Raw genomic sequence first — 22748 nt, 5'->3', positions numbered from 1 at the left:
ACTATCACAGCATCTCTTTCATGCTTGTTCTCGATACTAATGCTATCTACACATCTTTTAGCCTTCACGCCGGCAAAAAAGGAAAATTCAACCACTTGCGAAACAGGTCAAGGACGAACCGAATTACATGTCTATACACACCAGCAACCCGCAAACTCACGAACAGCCCAACCCAGCAAAAAAAGGTATCAGTAGCCGTCCACATTTCTGCCATCCACGCTACCACGCCGCCCGGATGGCACCATCGAAAGACCCCAAAAAGATGCGGCGCTCAACAATATCCGGGCGGACATTTGCGGCCAAACTCCGCGGACGTATTAATAGACGAACAAAGCATATTAATGTGGGCCGTGGGTTGCAACGCGTCCTTTTGTTAATCGTAAGTAAGCCGGGGAGTAGAGAGAAGGATTGCTCCATTTTTCCCAAGGATCCATCAACTTTAGCTTGCCGCGCGGTACGGAATTTACTTTCTGGAAATCCGATGTACTTGTCCCAATCTTTGGTTTGCTTGGCAGGCTATGTATCGACTTGCTGCAAGAATGCAACTTCGAAGAACAAAGATTTGACAACAAGAAATGTAATTGAGGAGCAGCTCAGCCTCTATGTAGCTGTGGGTACGAAGAGCGGATAATGTTGTGCTGTTTCGTTTCCGCCGACAAGAATAATCAATCTTTCCAAACCACGGTTGACGAACTCCACTGCGATTTTGAAAGACATGGCAGAGACCTTTGGTCAGCTCCTATTAAAGTACTACGGCAAGGTCTATTGGGAGTAGCTACCACTGCAAGCAACTTTGCTAAGCACAAATCCTCTGCGCAGTATAAACTGAAGCTTATTGAACATCTCTCGTCATAACCTAGGTCTTAGGCAGCCAGGTTAGGTCATCCCAGGGAATATACTGTCCCCGTATACACCTACACCTGGTACGCTCCAAGACCCTACCTCATGGAATAGTGTACCGCTCGTCCTATTCGAGAAAAGGTATGATTCTGGTAACATTTAGCGACTATTCGTTCTGGCGATCATCGCATCAGTATACAAAGAATTCTATAGTCCGAGGAAAATCCATCCCCTAGTGTTCATCAGGGGGCTTGTGAAGGAGTGTGCCACCTTCAAAGAACCATTACTTCGAGTCATGTGGGAAGGATGGTGCGACCGTCGGTCTATTTTAGTAGCTTTGGGGAGCAATAGGTGTCTTCGCAACGACTTCCTCATGATAACCCCAGCCTACTTGCTATCTTCAACATGTGGTCCCTAGTAGTACATATAGTTGATAATCTTCTATACGCACGGCCGTAAAAGTAAGGGGTGCTCTAGTCAGTAAATGATGGGCATGTCTCGAGCAATGGCTGTACAGCCAGCCGAAAGAGCATAGATTGAAGATAAAAAAGAGCGAGATTGTGGTATAGTGGTTGGTCAAGGTCTAGGATGCATTGAAGCCCGTCGAAACTATTCACAATACGTAGGTAATACAACCCAGGCCGGGTACATGTTGGCTACATAGAAAGAGACGTTTAGAGAACGGACAGATCGCCGAACTTCTCCTATGCGGGTGTTAGTAGCTATCCATGCCAACTCAATAACGTATAAAGAACTTGCCTTGTAGCCAGGGACGGCCCAACGGCCCTTCGACACAAGCTGCTCTGTGCGCTTGTCGATGTCGGGCTGAGCAGCAGCGACCTCGTCCTGTAACATTCATTAGCTTCTCCATCTCCTGTTTCAAACGACGTGCTGTGTACGCACCACAGTGAGATCAGCAAACGGCCTGGCATCCTCAATGTTCTTCAACGTCTTGTTCAAATCGCTCAACTCCTTGTCCACCACCGCCTTGGTCTCCTCGGCACTCTTAACCGCCTGGCTCTCAAACGCCTCAATGGCCTTGATCTGCCTGTTTACATCGTACGTCTGGGGCTTGAAGGCAGCGAACTGCTTCTCGATATCGTCGACGACGGCTTGGTTCTTGAGGATGCTGCGATAGTGGCTGAAGTCGACGGTCTGGGCCTGCTCGGAGAGGAGGGTGACTTTGCGTCGCGCATCGTCGTTGCGCTTCTTGAAGGATTGAAGGGCAACGGCAGTTTGGCCTTTCAGGCCTAGCTGCGTGCCGAGCTTAGTCCAGTCGAGCTTGAGGGCGGCGCTGCGCTGTGAGGGGTGAAGCGTTAGTTTTCTTGTTCTCATATCGGGGGTGCCATTGCGCGCGAGGGGGCTCGGCGGCAGCTGCAATTGAGGGTTGCCGAGCTCCTACGGGCGCAAAGGAAGGGAAGGAACGTACTCCGACAGCCATTGTGATAGATGAGATGGGGTGTGGGGATGGATTCGTGAGATCGAGGTTCTTGCGCCTTCCGGAAGTTCTCGCGCTAAGACACCAAGACTTAATTATGTAAGCACCGATGAAGCCGATGGAGATCAAAAACGGTAAACAAGAGCTACCTTCAAGGCGCATGGAAAATGCGATTGATAGTGAAGCCTGCTCAAAATAACATGTGACAATTATGCAAGTGAGGAGCTTCTGCAAGCAGGAGGACATGTGGTCTTGCTCCTGCTCAAATCACTAGCCAGTCATCAAGTCATATGTTTGCAAGAGGTGACTGTTGGAAGATCCATTGAAATGATTCTAATACAGGAGCGGGCAGGAGTCTCTACGACTCCGCAAGGCTCAGGAAACCATTCTTTTCCCTGCAGAGCTAGACACCTAGACTGTGGCAGCCTATATGCTTAGCGCCATGATCGAGTTCACGATATCATTGTCGTTCTCTTTGAGAGCCTTGACGGCCTTGTTCCTTGAGACACTAGCCTGTTGCATGACGAGCTCAATGTCCTTGGCCTCAAGTCCAGAATCATCGACCTCCTCATCATCATCCTCATCCTCATCCTCGTCGTCCTCGTCCTTTTTGTCCTCGACAGCCTTGCCCTTGCCCTTGCCGTGATCGTGATCGTGGTCATGGTCATGGCCGGAGTGGTCGTGCGAAGCGGCTTCGGCTTGAGCGAGCTGCTGAGCGGCGGAGGCCTGGGCCTGGGAGTTCAAGTCCTCGATCTTGGCCTCACCGAAGATGCTAGTGCGGGGTCAGCATGAGCTATATAGTTGTGGCAAGACACTCTTACATCCAGGTGTTGCTTGAAGGGGACTTGTAGACGTCGGGCTGGTTGATGACGAAGAGGATCTGATTTGTCTGTTAGCCTAGTTTCTTGATATGAGAGGTTCAGGTTCAGCAAGCATGTGTTGTGTCCACAGCTTCCCCATGCTCTAATCACTCGGTATACACTCACGTTCTTGGGTCGGCGGAGAGTGACGCGTGTGATGCCATCAATGTGCTTCAATCCAAGCTTGGCAATGGCCTTGCGAGCCTTCTTCTCGTTGCGCGAGTGCACTGCGACTGAGGCGCCCGCGGGGATGTTGGCCTCACCACCCTCTTCGCCCTCAGACTCGTCGCTGGACTCGTCCTCCTCGATCTGGACGTTCTTCTTCTCAGGCTCATCGGCGAGCTCTTCAATGCGTGGGTTGGCCATGATTTCGTATGTGGTGGTCTGGATGTGGTGGTGCTGCAATATGCGGAGTTGAGTCGGAGCTGATTTTAGCGAGGGTTTGTGCGGTCTAGCGAGGAAAGAGCTCCGAAATGGCGGCCTTTACGACGAACTTCACTTTGCGATGGCAGATTTCACAGGTTTGGTTATTTCAAAGGGGTATCAAATTGGCAATTCTAGTTGCGGTCTGTGTGGGTTCATGAATTTGTGGATTGGACTCTCTTGCTACATGTGGAATGTATGCGAGAGCCGAGTTAACCTTCCCATCCGAATTGCACCATGCCAAACATTGGACTTATTCACCCGAATCCAGGTCTTGAATTTTTGAATGCCTTTGGGTCGCCTTCGGAATGCTCATGAAAATGCACATCATTGCCTCGCTTCACTGCATGCAGCGACCACCACCACACCGTGTCTCCCGACATCATCTAATCTACCTAGGCCTTCGCACTGGCGCGGATCTTGGCAAAGGTCTTCTGGACCTCGAAACGAGCCTGCGTACTTGATTAGCCATAATGTCCAACAAAGCGCATGTCGTACGTCATATGCGTAAATCAAACGCATGTCCAACGGTACAGAGATGACGGAAGGTAGACCTACCTGCTTCCTCAGCTTCATGACCTTGAATCGCTCAAAGTCGTTCAGTCCCCGCCTCTTCGTGACTGCCGCACGCTTCTTTGCCCAGGCGCTCTCGTCGAACGTCTGCTGGACCTTGGCCTCTTCCCACTTCTTCGCAACGTGGCCGACACCGGTAGCGCGGGGCAGCTTAGGGATGACGATCGGGGTAAGAGAGAGTTTCGCGAGCGCAACTTCTTGTCGGGGAACGGGGGCCTTCTCGGAGGGACCATCGATGAGAACCTGTCTCTGTGAGCCGCTGAACCACAACCAAATCGCGGGAAATTCGTACACGCTTGTGGTCGATGATCTCGACAATGGTGGCTAGCCGGCCCTCGTACTGGCCTTCATTGAAGAGGACCACACGGCCAACCTCGACCTGCCTCCAGGCGCTTGTTGTGATATCGGCGTCACCCATTTCGTCGGTATGTGCTGCAATCAAATGTTAGGTCGTGTCAATCTGTGCAAGTGCAGCGTCGAGAGCGTACCGGTCGGAAAAGGTGTTGATGTTCGTGGTGTCGATTGTGGAAGTCGCGATGTTGGACAATTCGAACTGCGTGTGCTGGCTCCAAAAAGCTAAGCGAGCGAATGGGGCAGCTGCGCCGTGCACAGGCGCTTGGCACCGCCCCGATTAAAAAGCTCTCGCGACTTCTCGCGTTTTTTCCCATCATCACCTCTCCTCTCACGAATACAATCTCGCTCCAGCACGAGCAGTTGCCATTTCCTGCGAATGCGTTCAGGAATGTGCACTATGCTGCCGACGCAGTGTACAGCAACGGCGATTAGCCTGCATGCCAAATAGTGCGATTTGGCGTTAGGTTTCCATTGTAAGTTACCCTCACTGCAAGCTTTTCCTTCCTTCCTATGATGAAATAATTTGCGATTGAGTTCTTTGTCGGAGACCCTCGCCGGGGTCTCATAACGGCCTTGAATCGATGACATTCAATTTCTTACATATTCTGAGCTTTCTTCACGCCCCAAGCCTTCTTGTCCCTGCAACGTGTCTTGGACTTAGACTAATTGGAAACAGATGTCAAAGTGACTTCACAAGACGATGTCCAACGGCTGTGGCGCACACCCCGAGCTGCATGGTCTCACTTGATATGCCCATACGCGACACAATTAGCTCCCGTTCAAGGCACAGCGACTTCGTATAGGTGAGTCTAGCTTGGATTCTTACGTTGCTGCACCCACCCCTTCCAATGATTAAAACTTGCATAGATAGTAAATGAATTCTCTCCATGATTACTTCTTTACACCAAGATCACTGAGGAATAACCCAACCACCTACTTGCTTCGCATTGTCTGGTCAAACGACGATAGCTAACAAGTTTGCAGACATAACTACTCCGTTGCTACTCAATGGGGATGTTCACCGAGCCTGACTCAGTAGAAGCTCATCAACAATATGGGCACTTCACCTTTATATGGGAAGAAGTTTCGAACTTTAGCGTTGCCACTGGCTTCACAAGGTGCATGCTATTCCATGGTGTAGAGCATGCGTGTAGAAAGGTAGGTCATTCGAAGGTAGGTCAGCTACGGGTAGCATAGCATGTTTATAGTGTGTATTTGTGATCTCCATTTAGGATCCGGAGCAATTATTTATCTTACGCTTCCTCCACAACCCGCTGCTCGCTTCTTTGACGTCTTTTCCTTGTAATCTTCCTCCCATGGTTTCTGTAAAGATTTCCCAATAGCTCTCTCACTACAGCATCAAACGCCGTTCTAATATCGAACCTGCTCCCACCATATGGGAATCCGACAATCTGCGTCCAGTCCGCATCTTGCTCAAAGTAAAATTCCAGATTAAATGCATCAGCCTTCTTGAGCATATCCTTCAATACGCACCCACGCTCGCCGTGTGCGTCCGCCCATGCCCAAAGTTTAGGGTCATAGAAATCAAGGATCTCTTTGGATGTCTCGTGGGCTAAGATTTGCGCATTGAAGAGCAGGTGTCGGAGGATGTTGATTTCACATCCGCAGTTTATGACAGCGTAGCGTAGTACATCGGTAGTAATCGCCTTCGATATACCCAGCAGCACCGTGAAAGCAGCAACCGCGCGCTCATTACGCTCCTTGATCGCTTCTTTAATTCCCGTCTTTGCTACTTCGCCCGCCATGCTGCCTGTCCAGTCGATTTCTCCACTTAGTGAGACTAAGACGTAAAGCAGGGATGTTTTGTCTTTGGTGAACGGCCCATGGAGAAGTTTCTCAGGTATATGGAAGCCTCCTGCGAAGGAGAGGTAGGGGACTTTTGTGAATTTGAAGACCCACAGGTCCTCGAACTCTTCCACGCCCAGGACAGGTACACTGGCCTTTTCCCATGCTTTTCCTCGAAGTCTGATGATCGCGTCGTGCGCCGTCTTTACATAATCCAGAAAGAACTTGTAGGTGAAGAAGTGGCAGGATAGTACGCTGGACTGTAGTTGGGGATCTGAGGTGACTTTTCGGTCGCGGGTGTTGGTTCTATGGTCCACGGTATCAAAGAATGACCGCATGGTGAACTTCATTGTCACATGGCGAGAAGAGAGTTTGCGGCCTATTGAAGGGGAACAGCGTGGGAGTGCAATGTTCATGCTGTAGAGGAAGATCATCTCTAGAAGTTCCTGGGGGAGTCCTTGGAGGCTCGGCATAGCGGGTGGAGTTGTTTTCTTGACTTTGCGTTTTCGTGGGCGGTCATCTAGAGAAGCTTGGGAAGACGATTGCGAGGAGACTTTGGAAGACTGGAGTCTGGCGGGGATGAGTGCAGGAAGCTTCCGTTTCCTGCCGCGTATTTTGACAGGTGTGAGATCCATTGGCTTTATGCAGGCGTCGTAGCCAGGCAACAGGATTACCGAGCCCTGCGCCCGCATAGGATGTGCATGAATCGGGATTGGTGCATTTGTGTCACGACATTGAACATTGAAGATCTGGTGGTGCGCCTCAAACGCACGGGCCGAGTGTGGCTTTGCCGCGGCCGTTTCTGGGGCCAACCTCGTGTTTCCTTTCAGCTCCAAGAGCATAAACAAAGCGATTATTTGCACGAGTTCGCGCGTCATACCTACTACTCCAGTCGCCCCGAAATAGTAGTCGAAGATGCAGGTCCATGCTGTGCCCGATTCGGAGCGCGCGTTCGATTCGACGGGAAGGAAATTGCCTTGGGCATTCGAGTTTGCAGAGTAAGTTGCTATTCCACTGGATCTGTCCAGCTTGGAGCCTCCATATGGATGAGAGAAATCCGGAGAGTGAAAGCGCATTCGCCATCCACTTGTGACTTGTTTCTCTTTCTTTCAAAAAGCAGTTTGGTCTTGCTCGCGAACTCCGATGCTCTATTACAACCCGCAGACCAACTCAACTAACAATGGTACCCTCCAGCTCGGACAAGAACCAGCGACGCATGCCCGAAGAGAAGGGCCCCTTCGGAAAAGCACGCAAACGCGGAACCTCACGAGCAAAGACACCCACGACTAAGAGCGCGGCGGACGAAGCAAAGCTCGACAATCAGCGCGCGATTGACGACATCTTTGGCCGCTTCAGGGTAGACGAGGATAAGAGGCGCTCACTATCAGCACGACCAGTAGCAGCACTACCACCCTCCGCATCCGCCCCGAATCTCATAGACGCAGGAGGTCTCGCTACATCGTTCCAAGCGAGCAGCGCACCGACAAATGGTGTAATAAAGGAGCCCAAAGAAGTGATTCTCTACGGCTACGGCACCGACGCACAATGGGCGGCAATATCGCACTACGAAAGGGTATCCGGGGGCCTGGTCTATGAGGAGTACGACCGCGAACCCTACAATCCCAAGTCCGGGTACACCTTCGCTTCGCAGCGCTCCCTCCACTACAAATCCCTGGCCAAATCGGCGTTACGGAAGGTCAACGAATTTGTCGGGGGTGATCATTGGATCAAGGTCACTTTCGACTCAGCGGAGGCAGCGGAGAGGGCGTGTCATTATAGCCCAAAGAGTATTCAAGGCTGGACCGTATACGCAGAGCCGTACAGAGGGACAGGACCAACAGTCGGCGACAAGGCGATTCGCGCTGAGGCGGGAGGATTGTCACAGACTGCTTCGCCAAATACAATTTCGTCTGGTACCGTAGGAGCAAGAGATACGAGCCAATCCTCAACAACCGTCTCGTCAGCTACGGCAACCGCTTCGATACCAGCATCACAAGGCTTACTATCACGATCCGTCACAGAACCAATGCTCCTACGCGCAAGCGGCGCCTTCCCAAGTCACGTCGATGACCTCTACGCAGCTCCAGCGCCGCAAGCCCAAACCCAGCTCCAGCCTCAGGCTTCAACAAACGCAGCATCCACAGCACTCAACCCCCGCTCCCAACGAGCAACTCTCCGGCTCAAAGGCGCAAACGTTAAACCCGCAGTCTTTCTCCCCCAGGAAAAAGCTTTCCTCCCTGCACCTCCCCGCTGGCAACAAACATTCGGTTCACTACCCATAATAGGCTGGGTCATTGGCTCGGGCCATGGGATTATCGGGGATCAAGTACCGAGAAAGGAAGACGGCACCTTTGATGAGAACAGTGCGAGTTTGTATTGGAGGGTGTGGTATATGGTGGATACGTGCATGGGGTCAGACTTTTGTGGGGTAAAAGATGCGGAGTACGATGATTGATGAGGAAGGGCAGGAGATAGCGTACAAGAAGCAGAGAGTAATCGCGGAAGCATTGGGCGGCGTTTGGAGCATTGCATGGTGGTGATTAGGACATGCTTAGGTTTTCCTTAGATACACCGATTGGTCTCAACCTGTCTTCTTAACGAGAGCGCAAGCGATCTATCTGATAGATAGGTTACATTTTATTACGAGTACGAATTGGAGAAAATAGTATGTAATGTTGTTCTTTGATATCAACGCCAACGCCCATAATAGTTCATCTAGTGTGCGTAACTTTGTCGTGCATCATATCACCTTCTATCCTGCACTGTGAACTCACCAGTCCTATCTTTCAGCTCTGGGATCTGACCCTTCGTGGGACTACCGCCTGGACTTCGTCGAATCTAGACATATTGGCTCAACCACCTAATCCCCTCCCCATAGCCCTGCCTCATAACCACACTACACATAAACACCTCCACCGGCCTGATACCCTCTAGCGGTACCTTGCCCTTGCCTGTCGTCTGATACAGGCCTAGCACCGAGCGCAATTGGTCCTCAGAGATGGCATCGGGATGGTCGATTTTGTTACCGAGGATGACGAACGGGGTGGACTTGAGCTCGTCCATGGCGAGAAGGGCGTCGAGTTCCGCTTTTGATTCGTCGAAGCGCTCGTGGTCTTTGGCGTCAACGAGGAAGACAATGCCGGAGACTTCAGGGACTGTATGGTGGTGTTAGTGGATAATTGTCTCAAGGAGGAAGTCAGAGTAAATATGGCGAGTGCATACAGTAGTCACGCCATAGTCGTCGTGCTTGTGCATGGCCTCCGAGATCGAATGTCGTGAACTTGACGTTGCCTATCGAGAGCTCTTCGGATGTCGGGTGCAGCGTCGGTTGGCTGGATTACCATATTAGTCGTGACCTCGCAAAGTAACTATAGCGCTTACAGAACTGCGACCCTGTCGTTCTTGAGCATGTGGAGAAGCCTGGTTCTATCAGTCGGTGTATTTGCACAAGAAGTCGGTGGTCATACGTGGTCTTTCCGGCATTATCACTGCGATCTGTCAGTACGTTGAACTCGCCTTTAGTTCAAGATATGAAATACGTACAGCCCAAGGAAGAGAAGTTTGGCGTGCTACAGCGCTATCGTCAGCTTTACCTTGTATGTGTCCTCGGTGCTTCCAATTACCTTGTTCATCAGACCAAGCGACGACAGAACGTCCCAAACTGTTACGAAACATCAGCCCATGATCCCTCTGTTTTTATGCGAGCAGTGGTATTTCGTGCGCGCACGATTGTAGCTGTTTGGGGAAACGGTGTGGCTGCGCCGCAAGCCTATAGCAATGAACCCATTTCGCCCAAGATGCTGTCGACTTTCTTCATGTTTTGTAGGAGCGCTAAGGAGTTCGACCAGTTTGAAATGTCGACCGCGCTCGCACAGACGGTCGGGGGCACTTTTTGTACGAAGAAGGCTCACGAAGGGGAAGTGGAGTAAACTTACACCTATCGCGAGATTAATAACGAGGCTATAAACGTTGACAAAAGAAGACTTACCAATCGAGGACCCACATGCTTGCGACGAAACTTGATCTTCTAACGAAGTATTAGGTGTGGTCGTGGATCTTGAAAGTTGTAGTTGCGTGAACGGTAGGTTGGGCACGATGGTCGGAGTCGAGGCGGTCGGTCTCGGTGGAGCAGGGATCCATTAAATTAGTCCAACAAGCGGATTGACACGTGCATATTCATCACGTGCTCCTTATTCTCCAGTGCAACCTATGAGCACCTCAATATTACTTTGGAGTGAGTTACTCAACTTCCTAGTTATATCACAAAGACTTTTATACATGCTAGTCATAGATTAAAGGCATCTAGTTGACCCTTCCCTTCACTATATCTACAGCATTTGGTTCGACGAGATAGTACAAATCAAGAAAGAGCGTAAATTATTTTCTCTACGTTTAATCACTCCTTCTAGATTGCGGATATAGATCTCAAGAGCAATCATTCGAACATTAGATAATCAGTAAGGCGAGGCAGAGCGTCATAGTTTCTCAGTCAGCAAGGTCTATAGCGTTTGAGGGACTGATTAAACGCGAATGGCCTATATCTTATTGATTACTTCCTTTTATTTATATACATGCCTTCGAAACATGTTTGTGTCTTAAGCATTGCTCGGTGTAGAGATGAGAATTCTTCCTAATCATCGAAGTGTTCAACATCGAAGGATCCCTCAGACTGGAGCTGGCTTCCACAATTGCCCACGGAGAACAAGGAACCAGAGAAATTATTACGTTTGATCAAAGGCCCAGAGCGACAAGCTGAGCAGGATGCGAAGGCATGCCTACTGCGCACTCTGGAGTTTGAATGCGTGCAGTCAAGATGAATTGGATAGGAGAGAAACAATATCATCGTTCGACCCACTGTAATGAAGACTCAATATGCACTGGTAATCTGACAGACTTCGTGTGCGCTAATACAACCTTCATGTTAACCTTATTATGCTTGACCACAGGCTTGGAGCGCGAGGCATGGTCGAACACTCCAACTTGGCGTCAGGCCCTATCGTAACTGGTGGGATTTCCCCTACGTTTGCTAGTATTGGTAGTAACTACGCTGGTGCCTGGTTAACTGATGTGAGATGCAATAAGCATGTCTAGCTAGCGGAAGATCGTCGAATGCTTGATATTGCTCTATCCAATATGCGTCTTCGTCTCTTACATACGAAGTGCAACGTGAGCTGGCAGGCCCGGGTCATGGGCACAATCTTTGTAGGGCTGGACACAATGCGGGCCCGACGTTCGTGGCTGACGTTGGATAGGGTAGCGCGTGGCTGCTGACGGGCCCTCTCAGCCTCCAGAACAAACGTGGTAGAAGACAAGGAAGAGGCCAGTAAGATGCCTTAAAGGGAGCCAAACTACGACCTAGGATCGATCTAATTGAGGCTCCACGATATGCACAGCCACTAGGATTCGAGGTAGAGGGTCAACGGCCGTGTTGTTGAGAGTGACCGATGTGTTTCGAGTCAAAAAGGAATCTCCAAACTACAAGATGCAGGCCCTTGACTTGTTCAATGTTTGCACCGACCTAGTATCTCTCGGGATTAAAAATATCCATCGCAGTCTTGAAGTGAATGTAGATAATCAGCGAAGTCTGAGTTGAAGTGGCTCAGCTTACGCTAAACTAGCCACACCGCACGGCTCATCCGATGATGCTTCCGAGCTCCGTCAGCACTGGACATCAGCATCAGCTTCACATCGACGTCTTCTGCTTAGTTATTACTGGGGACATGACATTTCCTGATATACACCGGAAAGCAGACTTTCCGAATACTCAGTTGCATCATCCGCTCATTGCGCCTACCGCTACAGCTACGTACCTCCACCATTGCACGCTTAGCTTTGGGCTGCGCACGACACCCTTCGATGCCACTTGCTCGAAAGATCCTCAAGTCCGAGCTGTTCGACGGCGATTATACCCTGTCGAGCGGGGCAATAACGTCCTAATTCATACTGAGGCATGCTAGCTCACTACTCTACACGACGAATGATACTCTATACCGAAACTTTCCGCATCGGATTTATGCAACTTCAGATCCTGTTTACGATGACGCCTAGTTTCAGATGTACCGGGCCGCCAGCTTGCGTCAAGTCATATGGCCTTCTCAACGACTTATGATCTGACCATATCACTTAGGCTTAACGGGCGGGACATCCTTTGATGCAAGCCAAGCTGCCTATCAGTCTCCAGAAATGCGCCTTCTAGTCATAATCCTGAATGCACAGAGTCCTAACACATGATGAGGCTGATGCTTCAAGTCCCTTTGAGGGTTGGAATCTCACTACACACCCTTACCTTTGACCCCATACAGCTGGAATCCACCCTTCTTGTCACGTCAGTCTGCGAGAACACAGGGGAACATGCCTGTGGCTTCGGCGGACTATCTGTTCCTGGATCTCAACTGAGGGTAACTTCCGCCGCCATCGTGATCTGGCTGCATTACTACCTCCTATTCACCCTACGCAACAAGGCCATAGCTCAGTGAGCTCACCCGTTATAACAAGCGTATGTCTGCAACATATGTATTTAACATACTCACCACCTCAGGAAAATATTCAACTTTCAACTAAACCATCCACAGCTACCTCGACCAGTTTCGATATTTCACCATTTAGTGAGCGAAGTTTCTAACACTAGACTTTCACGGTCCATATAAAACTCTATAAAAAGACTTTCACGGTCACTGGTTTCCGCACCAGGACCCGTTGCTTTTGGCCAAGACGATTTGGATATATACGTCAATCCGGAATAAAGTCTTACCTCTGAACCTGAAGGTCAAATACTCGCCCCATTACGAATCTATAGGCTAACGGGGCTCGCACCTCGCAGTCGCTGTGAACTCAGTCGAACCCACTGTCCGATCAATCGTATATGTCGGCATATTCCAAATCTTCACTAGATACCGAAAATAGCGATTATAGCAATCCACCAGCACGAAGATATCGAGTGCCAGATTTCTCCAAGAAGATGTCGTCGAATCAGAAAATTTCTGTAGTACGTGCCTCTCTCAAATCAGCAGGATATATGAGTTGATCATTCTAATGTTATGCAGGCTGAAAAGACCCAATATATTCAAGCATTGCGGACCCACCAGACCAACACGTTAGTTGAGCTCCGGCGCATCGAGAAGGTGTTTGCAGTCCTCGGCACTCCAGATTGTAGTGAAGCTATGACATCGGCATGTAAGTGGGTATTAGTGGAATAAGCCAGATCTGAGACTGACATGTTGATAGGGTCGTATTACGTCGACTCGCATAGCTTGCTTACTGAGCTTCGCGGACTAACAAAAAACTACCCATTTAGGTAAGCTACTAAATTCATTTCTTTCATTACAGTGTTTCACCCGCTGATTAGGGATATTGGAATAGTTCCGACTGCCTTGACGAAGCTAAAAGGCGCGTCTTCTCTGACCCTGCAAGCAACCGCTCGTGGAACCTATGCTGGCTGGTCCTGAGCAAAATTCAAAATGAGTATGTATTCTAGCAACAGTTCATCCTTTGGATATGTTTCTAAGCTTGTGTAGTCAACTCATCCCATACTATGCGCGATATCAAGCTTCGCTACCGGCCATGTGGGGTGGCCATACACCCTCCTCCGAGCAGATCACCCAGCTCACAAACGCCTTCATCGCTGAATGGAATTGGGCGCTGAGCCAAATGTTGCGCCATTGGGAGCATCCGCCTACGCGATGAGTTTATGACCGAAAGTTTCAAGCTCTTGAGTTCAGGATGGCGTTGACCGCTGTCGATGGGTGCGATTTGACTGGACCTTTTCTTCCCAGATGTTCTTGACTTTGCATTTCCTTCCCACGTTCACTTCCTCGAAGATGTTATTTACCATTCATTCCCTTGTCATTTCTCTTGCGAAATATCGCTTCTTCACCTCTCCACAGTCTTGAATATCACGACTGGCTCAATGTCTCTTCAACATCAATTACTCCTTCATCCGCTCCTTTTGTCGCGCTTTCGCACTCCGTCCGTCTTTTTCCTTGTTCAACATACTTCGCATCATGTAACTGCATGCTGAATACCCCCTCGCTTCATCCCAGCGTTCGTCACTTGTTTTGTCCGACTTTCTATATTAAAGTCTCAACATAGCTGCTTTTAGGAATAGGCTCGCCGTTCCGCTACTTCCAGATGGCCTCTTGGTCATCTAAATGGCGATGAAATCGTCCGGATAATGTTGCGTTCATGGCGCGATTCAGTTTTCCCTGCGATAGGGTTTGTAGTCCATCTGAAAGGTAAATCTCATCCAAACGACAACAGCCTGTGACAATACGTCATGGCAATTACCGTCAAAACTAAGCGTGTAAAAGGCGTGACAGAGTTGAATGAAGCCGATGAAGGAATCGGTCTTCCTTCGAGCTCCATGCCTAGAGGACGAGCGCTATACAGACGTTAGCACTCTGCGACACGTGTCCAAGACCCACTGGAATACTCACACAACATCTGACATGTCAAAAAACGCGTACTTCATTCTTTCGCCATCCTCTGAGGTACATAGTCAGTGGATGTCTCCCATGACTTGGCTCTTGGATACTTACGGAGATTTTCATTCGTCAACACGGTCGCTTCATTCGGAAAGTCCATGATGGGGACATTCGGGTAGAACCTTTTTTTCGCCATAATGTAGCGCGCTTGTGCGTACAGCGCATAATTCTCTGCGTTGTTCGCGGCATCATAAGGCATTTGGGTCGACAGCACTGCAAGCAGCTTGGATCGCGTCGCACCGTATGCGTACTTCAAGGCTGGGACATCGTCCGGTCCATCTGGCCGCTCATTCATTACCCCAGCGAGGACAGAGGTATCTAATTGCCAGTGTACGAAGTCAGTGTATGTCCCACTTGCAGTTCGACATGGACGTTGCGTACTCATTGCGCCTTGGGAAATACTTGTCGTCCACTCTGTCGTAGACATTGGTCCGCCAGGAACCGCTCGTTGCACCACGGCTTTTCCAATTTCAGAGAAGTGCATCACCATTCTCGCCCACAGAGTCCCTACGTCCTAGTCAGCAATTTTGCTCTACTTGGTCCGTCTGTCCATAACTCCATACCGCGGTTATAATACTCCATCAACCTATCCTTCTCCATTTGATTATTCGCCTTTCTATCGACGATCCTCTCCAAATCATCCATTCGGAAGTAGTCCTTGCAAAAATTTAGATGCTGCTCATTGCCTATGTTGTACGATGCATGCCTCCCCGCTCTCTTATTTCCACAATCGCACAAGCTCATGGGATCATCGCATCGAACATGTATATCGGCATTCACTTCTCCCTCTCCGCCCTGCACGGCCGCATATTTTGCTGCTCGTTGCAAGTTCTCACTGATCATGTCGGTGTAGTTTGAGATATGGTGGGGCGGACCGAAGAACTCAACGCTGGGTTGAGAGGTGGAATCGAAGGGAACGGCTGCGGCGAAAAGAGAGGTCATTTCTGCGAAGCCCGATCGTATGTCGTCCAGGTCCGAAGCTGAGCAGCCTTCCCCACCTGTCAGGGAGGTTGCGTATTCGACTTTCGCAGCACCTTTGTCTTCGGCGATGACTCCATCTGGACGTGCGAGGGCATGGGCGATTAGTTGAGTTGAGAGGATGGCCGGAAGGGAGAGGAGAGTGCGAATGATCAGCATTGCTTGTTTGGAAGAGGGATGGACGAGGACGAGTGTAACTTTGAGAGATGCGTGATCGAGTACAGGGTTGTTACGCTTTCAAAAGCTGGCGAGCCGATCATCGCCGAACCTTCGGATCAGCTTCTTTCTCTTGTAAACAGGATGGATTTCTCCGTTTGAGGGGGCGAGGAGCAGATCACAGCAGGGTCCCATTAATGCACCGCCGGCTTTCAGTGCATATGAGAAGCGCTAAACAAAGTGTGTTCCAGGGATGTGTGCTACTGTTCCCCGGCGTTAATGCAATGCTAAAACGGCTTGTGGGGCCTGGTATTGGCTAGATCTCTGGCCGCGTAGCTTGCGACAGTAGCGTTCTGATCCTAGTACTATAGTTGCTAGGCTTGAGCTATGGTGTTGAGGTGTCTTGACATCCACGACAGCCCTATTTTCTTTCTCAGTCCATCAAAGTGCTTTGAAAATACAATTGTCTTCTATAGATAGATAATGGCTATATGCTTATCTCACGGGTTGTTTGTTTATGCGCTCCAGACTCACTCTCCTGTCGCACATCGCTCGATAAGGAAGGCCAAGTGCGATTCTGAAACGCAAAGTAGACCTCGGGAATACCTAACTAATCACACGCCTTGACGTCCACAACAGTGCAGAAACTCATCAGACTTGATTTTCCCTCTCATAGTGCTCTCAACTCAAACGAAGATGGTTATCGCGATTACAGGGATTTCCTTTAATTGTAATCAGCGAAAATACGTCACTAGAGGTAACACTATTGGGAATAGTTAATCCCTAAGTATGCCTTAATAAATATTGGGGCTAAATGCTTAGAGCTTAGACAGCAGTTTTAAGGAGGTTAGAAGAGTTCTTAACAGATAGGGTTGATTTTCAGACCACAAGATTAAGGTGAAAACAGTTAGTGCAACCTTTCCAATCTATTCTATATAAGCTTATTATGCGCAGCTTATTCAAGACCAAGGAGGCAAATATTAGTAGTTAGCAAGCTAAAAATAAATAAAGATTAGGATTGTCGATAGACATACTCTTTTCTGTAGAGTAAGAAGGCTAGCACATCCTGCACGTCCCTATAATAAATATAAAAGCAAAAAGAACATTAAATGCTTTTCTAAAAAAGGAGTAACTTAGCTAAGGATTGAACTCAGGACCTTTAGTGCGCAGGGATTTGAAAACGAATCTTGTTAGACTAACGTAATAACTAACTAACTTATTATTAAGTTCTAGCAGAGCTCTGTATTTTACTATAAACGGTAACGCGCGCCCGCTTCTAGTACTTATATGTACTAAGGATGTAAGTTATATATAGACCTATCTAGTTTTAGGTTTGTTGCAGACTAAGGCTGACTAAGCCTAGCTAAGCCCCCTGTAGCGTGCGCCGGTCGGAGAACAGTAACTAGCAGTACTAACATTAATTATCTAGCATTGTTAGGCATTAACAACTCTGTAGACAATAATAGACTTCAAATATCCTTTCTACAATTGCATTAGGTTGTAGCTTAATTCTGCGCATACATTATATCTCCCTATTACCCCTCCTCCTAACACTAAAAGGAAGTCCTATTTACGCCTCTTAAAGCGGAAGCGCGCCGCGTCTCTCCCTATATATGCGCCCAGCTCTAGCTTGCACTGCAACAAAAGCCTAAAGCAATAGAGAACAAGGGATATTAATATTGTTAAGCCTAGCTAAAGCGTGTCGCAGGTTAGGAGCAAGAATGCCCTTGCCCTAAACTAAATAAATATGTTTTGCCCTCCTGCTAGTCGCGTGTCTTCCTCTAGTCTAAATTGTTCTTTAAGCCTAGCGCGCAAGACACTAGTTATCTTAAGGAGTACGTAGCTACTAGTATAGACAGAGAGCCTAAATAGACTCTATAAAGCGCCTCCCCTATACGCTAAAGAGCTTAGTAAGCAGCTTGCTAATAGCGTAGACTTCTACTTTATTCCGCACGCCTTGCAAGTACGCATTACTACCTAAAGATTTATTTATTAGACTTATACATATAGAGTCTTATTAAGAACGACCCTAAGATAGGCTACTAGACTACTAGACTAGCTAACTTTAACCGCAATAATACGCGTACTGCAGAGGAGTTGTTTATAATATAGAAGAAGATTAAGAAGATCTTCCTAAACGCGCGTGATTGCAAGAATGGCGGCTGGGATAAGAATATATAGTGTAATAATGTAGTACAACCTCTTGTTTACTTAGCTATAGAGTTATATAGCAATAATTAATAGTAGTTCTAGAGCGTGCATGTGCTACCTCCCTAAATATAATCTAGGAGCTAATATAATTGTTCCTCTAGACAATCGCAGTCTATTAATCCTTGCTACCTTTCTACAATCCCTACCTTTACTATTACTAATCCTGCCCGCCGCAAACCTATTAATTATAAGACTAATTACGTCTTCTTATACTCGCATTATAACCTTAATATTTCTGCTCTTTACAAGCAACTTAATATTGCTAATAGGAGAGAGATTAAATATATACTTAATACATTTACAAAGCAAACCGCACTCTTTTTAGGCTTAGAGATTAAACTAATGTCTAGAGATTATACTAAAGCTAAGCTTTAAATAAGTATATAGATTGCTGCATCTTTGCGCAAAAAGCAGGAACTTGCGCAACTTGCGCAAGAGCCGTTTAAGCTAACTAAAATAATTAAGCCTGCACTTACTATTATTAGGTACAAATATTCTGTCTACTACGCATATCTGCGCGACGGCCTATTGTCTAGATAGGGTAGTACGCATATTCTAGGTCCAATAAATTAGTTTAATAGATTAAGTACAGATTTAGTACGTAGAATCTTTTGGCTAGTTAGGCTGTATAAGAATATACTTAAATACAGGATAGATTAAGGGGAGAGGGGGTATTGGGGACAGTTCTTTAAGAAGGTTTTAGAGAAGCTAGCCTATTTATCTAAAAAAAGCAAGGGGTAGATAAAAGTTAACAATAGGAAGCTAGCTCGTAATGTCTAGCTGCTAATCTATTAGGATAGGGGCCTAACTAGGTTCTATAAGCTATTAAGATTTAAACGTGCAGAGCGCTGCTATGTCCTCTGCAAAGTATGTCTAGACTACCCCTACGTATAGCAACGTTAATATTCTGTAATTTTGTAATTAGCTAGTCGATATATAGATTAGAGTCTGCTAAGGCAGAGACAATAAAGAGATCTAGTCTGGTAGGGCTATTTTGCCTTCTATACTTACTCTTTATACCTGCTTTGCTATGCAAGGAAACATAACAACCCCTCTTTTGCGTTAGAAGAATTAATATAATATTCCTAAAAATGTTTATATTAACCTCTGCTATGCCCTCCGTAAGGAGATTAGCGTAAATTCTAGTGCAATAGAGGCATTTATCTTACTAGAGGCCTTAAGTAACCCTTTAGAAATTTACGCTCGAATTGCTTACTAACGTCCTAACTTTATTAATGCGGCTAGGGACGTAGAGAACATATCTTACTAATAATAACTGCTAGAGCTACAGCGGAATATACAGCGTTAGATTACAGTAGTCTTATAGGTGCTACACTAGCTAAACCTAGTCTCTAGTTACTTTTGTTGCAGGCTTACTAAAAGGAAAGTATAAGTATTATATTCCCTTGCTTAGGAAGGCAAATAACATCTGTAGTGCAACTAGCGTTAGATATACGCCTTGTGCGCTAAATCGAGTATCTTTCCTAATCTTTGCATTTAAGTGCAATTTACTAAGAACCCTGTGTTTTAGAAGTGTAACTTAGTAATCTCCTGCAATTTTACTAGCAAAGCTAATTAGTAAGAAGGGTAAGAAACTAAATACGAGTTAATGCTTGCGTAGGAACATCTGTCCTTATAGTCTCCTCTAATTAAGGCTTACCTTTGATATTTCGAGAAGGGACCTATTTTTGGAATTACTTGTTTACTTTTTTAATTAACGTTGCTTAATCCAACATATTTGTTTTATAAAATAACTAAGGGTTGGGCTTTAATACTGACGAGTCTGTACGCACTTTTTAATCTAGTATAACTAGAACAATTAGAAATCTACATTAAACAATATGTTAACTTCTTCCTAGGCAAGAACAGGTTAAACAAAGCCTAGCTTAATATAATCCTAGAACAAGCAAAGTTATATCTTTATATAAGTATCCTAGAGCACCTTAGTATACTATCTAACTCGGCCTAAAAACTACTAATTTACTAGACTCTTAAGCTCTAGTCTGCTTATCGCCTTCTTATAAAGGGTTGGGGACTTACTAAACTAAGCCTTAGAATGCCGCTTTGTTACAACTAAAACTCTATACTCTATAGCACTACGCCTGCTCCACGTGTCCTCCAAAATTAGCTAGACTAACTGTTAGAACAATTTTGTGCTTTACAGGAACTAAAATGTCTAATTTAACTCTAACATGCTATGTTCCAGAGGAAAAGCGCATAGTAGGGTGTTATATTTATAGTAACAATCCTTCTCTTACACATCCGGGAAAGGGATATTTAGAGACTGCTATATTGGGTATTAACAAACAATAACGTATGTAACCTATGCTCGTTTTAATACTACTTACTTATAATATGCCTAGAAATATTAGTAGCAATATTCTATAAAAGCTACTAAACTTGTTAGCAAAAGCGTGTATATAAGCAATATGCTCCTAGCATATTTGCAGCTGGGCATAAAGGAAGTCCTAGAAGAGTTTAGCTTAGTTAGAATATTAATGCTACTAAATAGACTAGCTAAGGATTAATATAATTAGATGCATAAATCTAGTGTAGATTTCTCTCTATATCGCTCGGCGTTCAAAGATAACACTAAACCTTTTATACTAGTAAGCGCTGTCAATTTCGGTTGCTTGTAACAACTATTCTATTTCAAAGATTTTAAGAACTCTTATACGTATTAACATATACACTTCTTTAATTGTACTACAGCATTTAATTTGTACGTTATTAGTTACTATATATATTTAGTCTTATAAATGTTACACATACATAAAATAGCGGACTACTTGCTTATAGGTATTTAAGAACTTCTGCGTTGTGTTTATTAAAGGTCTAAAGCCTCCTTACAACAGAATCTAGGTTGTTATTAATCTAATTTAACAACGCAGAGCGACGCTGCAAGCAATCCCTAAGTTCTGCTTTAGAACATTCTAAGAACAGTATAGCTTGGAATTTGCAGATCTGTAGCTGGTGTTAACATAGGTAAATTACAGTTATAGGGATCTACCTTTAATTTAAAGTTAACAGCCTGCAAAATACTTCTAGGAAATTTATCTAATAGAAACTTGCGTTTGCCTTTAGACTGCGCTCTGCTTATAGCTTGCCTTAAGAGCTAAGTAGTAAGCTAAGCAGGAAGTAGTACTAATTTTTTAATACTTTTAGGGATAAAGTTGTAATAAGGTAACATAGGACAGGCTGCTTCCTTGCGCAGCAGGTCTCCTACTAAAATATAATAGAACCTAAATTTATTAGCAAGCCGAGCGTATTGCGTTCCTTTTCCTATGCTAGAGCCCCCTAGAAGTATTAAATAGATAAGAGGCTGCAATGCACAGTACGTACTAGAGACAGATATTACAAGGAAATCTATATCTTTTCTTATCTTTGTCTCCTTGTGCTTTTGCAGGCACATATCTAGCAGCAGCTTTAGTTCTAGCATTGTAACAACCTTCTTTAAATCTATAAATTCTTCTAGATTAATTCTAGTTCTTTGCTAGTAGATAACTGCTTAATTTATGCACTCTAATTTATTAAGCTGTTGGACTAGGACTGCTGCCTTGCTTTTACTAGCTTTATATTTATACTACAGATCTAGAACCGAGTTTGCTAGGTCTAGATACAAGTTAAAAAGAGTGCACCTTAGGAACTTTAAAGCTATCTCCTCTCTTTCGTGCTTCTGTTCTACGATATATTAGATATAGTTAGTATATTGCTATTTGCATACCTCGGCTTATCCTATCTAAAGGAGTAATGTCCCCAACTATAGCCTCTCCTATATTATAAATTAACGCTACGTCGACTGCCCTCGTCCGCGTATATTTGTTAATCTAACTAGGTTAGTAATAATATAAAAATTAGAAACAAAAGAACTGTACCCCTAATACTATAGAGCATATAATCGCCATGCGGTATATATAGTTACTAATACTTTTAGAATTAGGCATATTGCGTATTTCCCAGCTACGTTGTGGAATATTCTTCAGTTCCTTAATAATTTCGAGAAAGAAATATGCGTTTTCTATTTTAACGTGTTTGTAGTTAGGTTAAAACTGTTAATATTATAATAGCAGGGTAAACTAAACGAGTAGGGTCTCTAATACTCTAGGCTTAGCCTGCAATAGCACGTAGGCAATAACAGCATATTAAGAAGTAAATTGTTATTTACTAATATTTAGCATTTACGCAGTCTAATTAACCTTGCTAATTACAGAGGCTTATATATCCTTAGCCTGCTAACAAGGAGTCTCTAAGGCATAGCAAATATTGTGGCACAGCTAGTCTTGCCTACACTAAGGTTTTATAGTAATAAAACCCTTTGCTGCATTTTAGCGCGCACATATTCTAGCAGAGCATAACTTATCTACTAGCGTTGCCCTCTACTTCTCGTGCAGCTACCTTGCGCTTACAACTATGCTTTCCTTGTCTATTGCTGCGCGTGCTGCATAAGCCTAGACTAGGTGCTTAAATAGATAGTGCAGGTATTAGGAGGGAAATAATAGGCAATGCTAAGTGTACAAGTCCGGGCAAGCACAGCGTAGTAGTAATAATTGCAGGGACTCTTTACAAGCCCCTAACAACTAGCGCTAAACCTTTTGTAATTAGTATAAAAAGCCTTCGCATCTGCAGCGT

General features: G+C 46.1%; 9 protein-coding genes across 9 annotated transcripts; 2 read left to right on the top strand and 7 right to left on the bottom strand.

Moving 5' to 3' along the window:
• Positions 1-1225: 1225 nt before the first annotated feature.
• On the bottom strand, positions 1226-2318 carry K460DRAFT_362647 (mitochondrial ATP synthase). Its single transcript, XM_040932680.1, has 4 exons — positions 2270-2318; positions 1744-2139; positions 1600-1686; positions 1226-1544 (listed from the first exon to the last, which is right to left on the bottom strand). The coding sequence occupies exons 1-4, from the start codon at positions 2279-2281 to the stop codon at positions 1515-1517; spliced, it is 525 nt and encodes a 174-aa protein (XP_040794442.1). The 5' UTR covers positions 2282-2318; the 3' UTR covers positions 1226-1514.
• A 256-nt stretch (positions 2319-2574) lies between these two features.
• K460DRAFT_392063 (nascent polypeptide-associated complex, alpha subunit) lies at positions 2575-3531 on the bottom strand. Its single transcript, XM_040935862.1, has 3 exons — positions 3265-3531; positions 3100-3158; positions 2575-3050 (listed from the first exon to the last, which is right to left on the bottom strand). Exons 1-3 carry the CDS (start codon positions 3502-3504, stop codon positions 2705-2707), a joined length of 645 nt encoding a protein of 214 aa, XP_040794441.1. The 5' UTR covers positions 3505-3531; the 3' UTR covers positions 2575-2704.
• Positions 3532-3776: 245 nt separating this feature from the next.
• On the bottom strand, positions 3777-4675 carry K460DRAFT_392062 (60S ribosomal protein L14). Its single transcript, XM_040935861.1, has 4 exons — positions 4623-4675; positions 4427-4566; positions 4120-4377; positions 3777-4013 (listed from the first exon to the last, which is right to left on the bottom strand). Exons 2-4 carry the CDS (start codon positions 4550-4552, stop codon positions 3957-3959), a joined length of 441 nt encoding a protein of 146 aa, XP_040794440.1. The 5' UTR covers positions 4553-4566; positions 4623-4675; the 3' UTR covers positions 3777-3956.
• Positions 4676-5667: 992 nt separating this feature from the next.
• Positions 5668-6977, bottom strand: K460DRAFT_362643 (uncharacterized protein). The gene has a single exon (XM_040932679.1). The coding sequence runs from the start codon at positions 6927-6929 to the stop codon at positions 5742-5744; it is 1188 nt and encodes a 395-aa protein (XP_040794439.1). The 5' UTR covers positions 6930-6977; the 3' UTR covers positions 5668-5741.
• A 232-nt stretch (positions 6978-7209) lies between these two features.
• On the top strand, positions 7210-8749 carry K460DRAFT_272601 (uncharacterized protein; the record flags this gene model as incomplete). The annotated part of the gene is made up of 2 exons (XM_040927814.1): positions 7210-7292; positions 7489-8749. 2 exons carry the CDS (start codon positions 7210-7212, stop codon positions 8747-8749), a joined length of 1344 nt encoding a protein of 447 aa, XP_040794438.1.
• Positions 8750-8940: 191 nt separating this feature from the next.
• K460DRAFT_424829 (GTP-binding protein) lies at positions 8941-10299 on the bottom strand (the record flags this gene model as incomplete). The annotated part of the gene is made up of 8 exons (XM_040938222.1): positions 8941-9449; positions 9517-9626; positions 9676-9714; positions 9762-9782; positions 9838-9863; positions 9918-9955; positions 10230-10231; positions 10283-10299. 8 exons carry the CDS (start codon positions 10297-10299, stop codon positions 9133-9135), a joined length of 570 nt encoding a protein of 189 aa, XP_040794437.1. The 3' UTR covers positions 8941-9132.
• Positions 10300-13252: 2953 nt separating this feature from the next.
• Positions 13253-13977, top strand: K460DRAFT_373777 (uncharacterized protein; the record flags this gene model as incomplete). The annotated part of the gene is made up of 5 exons (XM_040934610.1): positions 13253-13279; positions 13338-13467; positions 13519-13588; positions 13654-13755; positions 13809-13977. The coding sequence occupies 5 exons, from the start codon at positions 13253-13255 to the stop codon at positions 13975-13977; spliced, it is 498 nt and encodes a 165-aa protein (XP_040794436.1).
• A 434-nt stretch (positions 13978-14411) lies between these two features.
• On the bottom strand, positions 14412-15911 carry K460DRAFT_401874 (uncharacterized protein; the record flags this gene model as incomplete). The annotated part of the gene is made up of 6 exons (XM_040936470.1): positions 14412-14495; positions 14578-14671; positions 14727-14775; positions 14829-15092; positions 15156-15281; positions 15338-15911. The coding sequence occupies 6 exons, from the start codon at positions 15909-15911 to the stop codon at positions 14412-14414; spliced, it is 1191 nt and encodes a 396-aa protein (XP_040794435.1).
• A 5100-nt stretch (positions 15912-21011) lies between these two features.
• K460DRAFT_242317 (uncharacterized protein) lies at positions 21012-21414 on the bottom strand (the record flags this gene model as incomplete). Its single annotated transcript, XM_040927324.1, has 3 exons — positions 21012-21083; positions 21130-21234; positions 21265-21414. Coding segments are annotated over 3 exons (327 nt in total), but the record flags the coding sequence as incomplete, so codon positions are not given.
• Positions 21415-22748: the final 1334 nt, after the last annotated feature.

This window comes from Cucurbitaria berberidis, assembly GCF_010015615.1.
Source record: "Cucurbitaria berberidis CBS 394.84 unplaced genomic scaffold K460scaffold_1, whole genome shotgun sequence".
NCBI classification, from domain to species: Eukaryota; Fungi; Ascomycota; class Dothideomycetes; order Pleosporales; family Cucurbitariaceae; genus Cucurbitaria; species Cucurbitaria berberidis.
The sequence above is the reverse complement of the archived record's forward strand: the minus strand, read 5'-3'. Positions and strand labels throughout refer to the sequence as shown.